This window comes from Pithys albifrons, chromosome 3 (genome assembly GCF_047495875.1).
Source record: "Pithys albifrons albifrons isolate INPA30051 chromosome 3, PitAlb_v1, whole genome shotgun sequence".
Lineage (NCBI taxonomy): Eukaryota > Metazoa > Chordata > Aves > Passeriformes > Thamnophilidae > Pithys > Pithys albifrons.
The window spans coordinates 94625773-94633703 of NC_092460.1; the positions used below are offsets into that span (position 1 = coordinate 94625773).

Here is a 7931-nt window from a genome sequence, read left to right on the forward strand (position 1 = left end):
CGAATGAGATTTCCTGAAAAGAACTGATGTTCTACTTTCCAACAAAAAGTAGAAATAAAAATAAAAACAATAATAAAGAATTCGGGTTAACGTGCTGCCATGTTATATCCAGTTAAAAACAGACTACAAGACCTGATAGTTAATTTTCACAAACCACAGACATGATACCCTGGGGCCTTTTACCCACAATGACTGCTTCCTTGTCTGTGACTCAAAACACACATCCATGTTGTGAGAGATACAACTCCATCTACCTAATCCAGAACAGGGGCTCATTCTTGGCTCTCCTGTTTATCAGGAATATGTCCTGCTTACTAAGTAGTAGGTTAGACCAGTAGATGATTTTAAATTTCTTTTATTAAAGCAGTTCTGGTTTAAATGATATTCAGTCAATGAAAGAATTAGTAGTTGCTGATTTGAAGAAAGAGTAATTTGTTCTAAAAATGATGCTGAGCATCTTTAAAGAAACAGTCTGCAACTAAGAGTGTAGCCAGCACCAGACCTGGAAGATCGAGCATGCCCTTGTCAACTGCATAAATTGCTTTTTACACTGGATGATTGAGTTTACTAAGACAATGCCTACTATGTGTTTTCTTTGATGAAGGCATCACATTTCTTTGGGTCACTGTTACTATTAACCTAATGTATCTTTCAAAAAACAACTTTTGGTACCGTGAGAGAGATGTCACAGAGCATCTGCAAACACATTCTGATGTCCAATGGATAATTGTAACAAAGATGGGCAAACCAGTTTGCTTTTAAATTAAAATCCACAAGACTTTAGCAGAATGGAGTGATATATTTTACAGCCAAAATACAAATACATTTAGAAGCAGATTCAAATACTCAGATTCAATTGCCATCTGGAGCAGTGAAAAGCTCATGTATAAAAAGGTTATATAATGTAAACGAGTTTATCAGGATCTGACTCTCATCTCTGGATGCAAATTGAATCCTGATCCAGAGGTCCTAGAAATGAAACATATTATAGGCAGAAATTATTCTGGGATTAGGTGAGAAATAATCTTGCTTTTAAATTCAGTTATTCAAAAATTTCTTCACTTGATCCAACATGTACTTAGAATTCTTACTTTTATTAATTAAAAGGTAGGTGAATACAGAGTTCTAACAGAGGTGGACTATCTCCTGGATTTAAAACTACATATATTTTACTTCAGGAGTGTCCACGCCAATTATGTGAAAGCTGAAAGGATCAGACCTTAGCATTTTTTGCCAATAAAACACAAAAATCAAATAGTCACTTTTTAATTCTACTGAGATATCTTAGCACCACTCTAGCCGTACTAATTCACACTCCCATAGATAGTGCTATAAAGTGAGACCCAGTGGTGCAGAATCATTAAAAAACAAAAACAAAAACAAACAAACAAACCAAAAAACCCCATGTATTTTATTTCAACATTTCTTGTACAAGCATAATCACCCTATGTGCTCCCAGTGGTCAGCAACGTGAAATCAGGTTTCTCCAGAGGATGCTTCAGCCTCAGGTCTGAATCGCCGTGTAGCAGTGCAAGCAGCACCTCCATCAACTTCAGTGCTGCCACAAGTATGCAGTGATTTTTCATTAGGCTAAATTGGGTGAGATAGTCCAGATCAACATAAATTGTAATTGTGAGTGTTGTAATTACTTTGCTGTCCTGACGTCAGTTGATTTTCCCCTCTCTTTCCCTTTCAGCATCTGCCAGTATGTATGTACCGACCGTCTGCAATGGGAGGGAAGTTCTGGACTCCACCACTTCGTCTCTGTGATTGTGGCTCGTGGTTCAGTTCTTGAGATTTTAGACTGTTAGGCAAAATTTTGCACATGTTGTGCACTCCAGAAAACACCAGAAAACAAAAGAAATCAAAGCAAAATTAGTACCTTTTTTTAGAAACAGTGTAATAAATTATTTTTGAGGATTGTACAGTATATAGTGACGTTCTGGAACTTTTTAGACTGATTTTAGCCCTTCTGTTGTTAACGGTTGTAAGGGACATGTAAATAACCATGGTTCACAATGTGCATAGTCCTGCAGTAAGGGAGTGATTTGTTGCAAGCACAGTTGCAATGTTAGGTGACTTCTTTCCTACGAATTTTTTTTGTAGCTCCTTGTTGTAATTAACTTAGACTGCATTTCTATGTTGTATATTCCAGTTACCTTACGTGTAACAGGTTGGTTTTCTCAGCACAAACCAGAAGTATTAATGTAAAGGCACCAATAATAAAAAGATAAAAGTTTTTCAGCATGGTTTCATTTTTGTTTCTTCCTCTTTCAAGGTCATTACATTTTTCAAGAGAGCAGATTAGGTAAAAAGGATAAAAAGTCTGGAGTGTGTGTACACAGGTATCTGTGTGTTGGTCTATGCTGTGTTATAAAATGCATAGCACATAATATGTGCTTATGATTAATGCTTTGTCAGTGTCAAATACAAAGTCCCTCTCTCAAAAAAAAAGCACATTATTAAATCATATCAAGTTATTTTTTCATTATTAAAATGTAGGGTAATTTTCAAAAGCAAAAATCTCTAACTGCATCTCAATGAGAGGTTAGCAAAACATTTGTGATCACTGGTTCACTCTTTTGGCACAACTTAATGTGGTCATGCACACAATAGACTGGTAGCATATAAAAACAAAGAGATTTTAAATTAGGTTGGAAGAAAATCTGTCAGAAAATTAGCTAAGACTGTTTTATATCTCCAGCCAAAACAAAGCTGGTTCACTTTGCCTACATCAACAGTGCTGTGAAACGTAACTAGAGCATCAGAAAGACAGAGACCCAAAAAAGCAAAAAGAAAAAGAAATCCAGGAGACATTTACATACATCTTTGGGGTGACCTTTGTGTTCAAGCTGAACAGTTCAAGACACACCACCTACTTAGGCAATTGTGAAATACCTTAAAAGTTTGGCTTTTATAACTGCACTCTTAAAGCTGCCCTCGCTCTATTGAAACAAGCTGAAATCCTCCCTTCTGACAGGTCCAAAAAGTCATTAAGGAAACAAACACACCTTTGATTAATGTGTCTGAGCATATTTACCTAAGGGCTTGTTCCTGTTGATCTCATTCCAGTTGAGGTCAATAGCAAAATTCTCATTGACTTCAAAGGCAGCACCACCGAGGCTTAAAAGTCAGATAATACAGATACATACTGTTGGATGTACATGTTCTCTGGAGCCCAATTCTCCTGCACTTGCAGACAGTTTTACACTTTTCTGGTAAGGTGCAAGTCCTTAGGGCTGAACTAGCACAGGAAGTAGCTGTTATTTGGAACTCAAAAATTAAAGATGTTGGTTCTTAAAATTCCTACTCATAGATTATTACTACCTATATTTTCTGAATATCCACCTGTCCACCAACAAAGACGTCTTGTTGTCAACACTTCTGTGACTGGCTACACAGGCAGCCATTTAAGCCCCTGCATCATGGAGCTGTGTAGTACAGAAATACCTGTGATTTTCCCCAAAATATAGTCAGCCTGCACTGTATGCAGAGCTCTGCATTTAGCTTATTTCTTTCCACAAGGTATGGCATGTCTAATGTTTCAGATTTGTTTCCCACCTTGATGCATTACATAGGATCAAAGTTAGGAGTCTTGCTTTCCAAATCAAGACCCCTTAAAGCATCTCAGGTTGGACAGCTACATTCATTTGACTTTGGTGTACTCTTTTGTAGATTAAGAGGCTGTTCACACTGTGGCAAAAGGTCAGAATATATGACCATAATGCTGATGTCTCATCTTTACAGAGCTCTTAAAAATGCCTAGGCCAGTTGGAGTTTCTTCTCAGTTTCTCAGGAAAGCCACAATCAGGGTCAAATGCCCCTCATCGAACACTTATTGTTTACAATGACTAAGTAAATAGCTACATCTGAGATTGTCAACCCCTTCTGCCTTTGTACTCAGTGGAAGGAAGTAGGTGTAATCCCCCTGGCTTATCTCAGACTGCCAGTTGAGGCAGGAATGAATCTCTCCAAATAAAGGCTAGCACAGCTTGCTCAGATCACAGAGTTTGCACTGAAAATTAAGGCATTGTGTCAGATGAATACCAACCTCCGAATCTAAACTGACATCACTGAAGTTAATTTATAGCAGTGAGGATCTTATTGTTCTGGAGTTTTCATTCATTTTGATAGCACTATTGAGAAAATGACCCAATGTCTGTGTCTGAACATGTCATGAATACTTATTTGGCTTGAAAGCCACTTACATGTGGGTTTTTCATCAAAAAAAAAAAAAAAACACCAAACCTCAAACACAAAAAAACCCCAAACCAGAACACCAAACACAACCAAAACATGCAGACACTGGAGATTAAGCCCCACTGACTGCTCCTGACACTGTTGTACTTTATTTGGTTTTGTCTTGAAAGCTTTTCACTACTTTCCATTGGATGTCCAGGGATGCAGATTATCTGGTAATGCCTGATGATTCAAGTAATCCAGTTTCAAAACACAGAACAGAAAAGGAAAATGTCGAAGTCCAGAAGAGGCTTTCCACATGATACTTCCATGTAAACCTCTTCAGAAATGGATTTTTTTTCTTTGCCATTGTCTCTCATAATTATTTTAGCTTCTCTATTAAAAAAAGAAAAAAGTTTATTTTTGTTAACCATTTTTGTAAAACTTGGGATTTAGAAATATCTTCTGAGCTCTTTATTGCTCACACAAAATAAAAAGATTTGAGCAATTCACCTCAAAGTAGAGTGGGTCCTGTCAGGGTTCCTTGCCTGGTAGAGGGGATTCCCAAGTGCCTCAGCTGTGAGCCTTGAGAGTCATCACACGGCTCTGAGTCCTGCACACTCAGAGGCAAAATGCTGAAATCAGAGGAAATGCTGTGGATGAGAGCAAGGCTTAACCCAGCATCTACAGTGCCTCACTGGAGACTTAAGAAAACTAGTTTTTTATTCAGAAGCTGTAACTTATTGGAAGACTAGAGAAAAAAAAATCATTGCAGATCAATCTCAAGTACGCTTGTGGGTTTTTGTTTTTGTTCTTGGTTTTGGGTGTGTTGTATTGGTGTGGGTTTGTTTTGGTGGTGGTTTTTAGTTGTTTTTTTTAGGAGAGGTGTTTGTGTTTTAAGCATTTAATGAAGTTTGAAAGCAAAACCAAAATGTACCATGGAAAACTAAAACATTTTGTCTTCAAGTGACTGTTTTTCCTGGATTAATTGAACACTAGTTTCAGTCATAGCCAAAACAATTTCAAAATGAACTGTCTCTTCAAATTCAAAAATTAAAGCCTTGATGCCGAAGGGGCTTTGTTCTGATTTTCACATTTTGTAGATTTTAGGAAGACAGTAGTTGTGGATTTTTAGAGGGTTAATATTTCTAACAGTTTAATGCCTTTCTATCACTACCCCTGTCCCAGAACAGGGAGCTTAAATTCCTTCAGTTAATTAATCTTGTTTAGACTCCTTTCCAAGGCAGAGCTGAAGGATATCAGAAGGCCTACAGAACGAAACATAAACACAGGTCAAAGTAACCCAGAAGTCAGAACTGGATGAACTCCAAAGGACCTTTGCGTGCCTGAGGAAGAGGAGCTGATGAAGACAGAGGGTCTTGACGACCCCAGACCCAATTCCAGGGGTTGGACCAGGGGTGGAACCAGGGCTGGACTGAAAAATGTGTAAAGCAATGATTGGAGGGATCTTATTATAAAAGCCATGGAAACTAAAACTGAGGTGGACATGCATGTCATCATGAATTCCTGTGGGCTATAGGCCTTTGATATTAAAGGACCTTTACTTTTTATCTTACCCTACACTAAAGTGGCTTGGAGTCCTGTTTTGGAGGGGGAGGGGGGGGAAGGGGGGGTCACTCACGGCATCAGCCTATTCAAAAAATATCATATTCCACCTGAACAGAATAAACCTGAAAAATCAGCCAAAAAATGTACAAAATATTCTGACTTCACCCACAAATTTCAGCTCTGGTTAAGGAAGTTTACACTGCAATCCTTTATAGGGGAAGCCCCTTATACCAAGCTGGGCTGTGGTCTGACGGTCAGAAGAGCTCAGGCACAGCAGACATCAGAAGGCTTGATCAGAAGGCTCACAACTTTGAGATTTTATTCAAGATAGAGTAACAGACAGTTCTCATAGCTCATAGGAGAAGTAGATAGTTCCTAGAAGTTCCTATTACATCATCTCACATCCTAGTAGATCTAACTCTCACGCAGTAACATCCAGACTTCTTATACTCTCCCACATCCAACATGCCACCACATAATTGGTTAACCAATTCACCTTGCAATCACCACAGCCTCTCATTGGTCACAAGTCACCACACACACTGCAGGTAGCTCTGTTCTCTTTAAGGTTGCACTCCAAACAGCTTTCCTTAAGGGATGCACTCACTGTCACCCCCCACAATTCTTCACCCAAATAGTAAAATTAGAGCAAGAGAGACCAAAACAAGCCCTTAACTCATCACCAAATGCAGTCTCATTCCCATGATGTCATGGCCTGTTTGTTCATTAATGTTTGCAGTCTGTAAGACAAAAAGCAGAAGCTGTATTTCCAGAGCCAACTCACTTCTCAGCAACATAAACAGGCAAAATTGAGCATTGTGACTACAAGAAGAAAGAGGCCAGGGCTGGATTGGCAATAGGAAAGGGATGGGGTAGCAAATAGCCGCCACACAACTCTGCTTTGGCTTTTAGGTGCTTCACAGTACATGGGACCTTAGAGAATTCTTCCTGATAAGATCCTATTCTAGATCCAGAGGAATAACCTAAAGACAATAACAGCTTATGATCGACTCAATTCCAGCGTTTCCCTCATTCCTGATGCATATATTCAGTGTGAGCACATCCAGCTGGAGATGTCACTGTACATTGTGACACTTGGATTAGCCTGACCTCCTTTAATTTCTGCTCCTGTATCCTTACATGATTGCCAAAGCAGCACAGTTCACAAGTCTTCAACAAGAAATAAAACCAAAGGGATCCAGTGAGAGTACACAAGGGAAAAGACTAAGACCGAACACCACCTAAGATAAGCAGAGCTTCACAAGAGTTCTCTTGAGGTTATCATTGAGAAGAAAAGGCTTTGGAGAGACCTCATTGCAGCCTTTCAGTGCCTAAAGGGGGTTCATAAAAAAAGTGATGTTTCACATGGGTGGACAATGATGGCACAAGGGGGAATGCTTTTACAGTAAAACAGGAGATTAGATGCTAGGAAGAAATACCTTAGTGTGGTGGTAATGAGAGACTGGAATGGGTTTCCTGGAGATGAGATGCCTCACCCCTGGAAGTGTTCAAGGCCAGGCTGGGTGGGACGTTGAGCTACCTAGTCTCATGAAAGGTGTACCTGCCCATGGCAGGGGGGTTGAAACTAGAATATCTTTAAGTTCCCTTCCAACTCAAAAATATTTTGTGATTCTAAGATCATTCCCTGTTACATTACCTAGAATACTTATTATTAAGTCATGCATCGTGATATGGACCAAAAACCAGCAGCATTCCTTGCTAAGGAGAAAATGTAAACTCCATTGGAATATCAGCACCAACTGTAGCTGCTCCTACTCTTACACTGAAGCATTTAGGTTGGCCGCTGCTGGAGAAGAGTCAACAACCACTGGCTCCTAAATGGCAGCACCTGTAGCTATCTGATTATAATTAAGTATCTTGATTTTAAGAATACTACTGGCTCTGGCAGAACAAAACCTGTAAACCTTCCCCTTAACTAACAAGGAATCCCAGAACCTATTTTTCAAGAGCAACTAGTCAAATTGTTTCTTTGAACAAAGATGACAGATCATTGAAACCACTCAGTAACTTCCCACTGTGTCTCTAGGACACTTAATTTTTCCTAAACCTTAATCAATCGTATTATATATTACAAATGTCAACCAACATAATCAGAGCCAAGCTAAAATCCATTCTTTGCACATTTTCCCCCTAGCAAGCACTGTCAAATCTGAGACAATAAC

The 7931-nt window shown here is 39.0% G+C and overlaps 1 protein-coding gene across 6 annotated transcripts in view; it reads left to right on the forward strand.

Annotated features, from left to right (window-relative positions):
- Positions 1 to 2242, forward strand: part of GRM3 (glutamate metabotropic receptor 3) — a 109475-nt gene extending 107233 nt beyond the window's left edge. For all 6 annotated transcript variants that reach the window (XM_071552751.1, XM_071552750.1, XM_071552752.1 and 3 more), the window contains one exon: positions 1697 to 2242. In XM_071552751.1, coding sequence (XP_071408852.1) covers positions 1697 to 1770 — 74 coding nt within the window. In that variant the 3' untranslated portion in view covers positions 1771 to 2242. The remainder of the gene's footprint in view (positions 1 to 1696) is intronic.
- The last annotated feature ends 5689 nt before the right edge of the window (positions 2243 to 7931 follow it).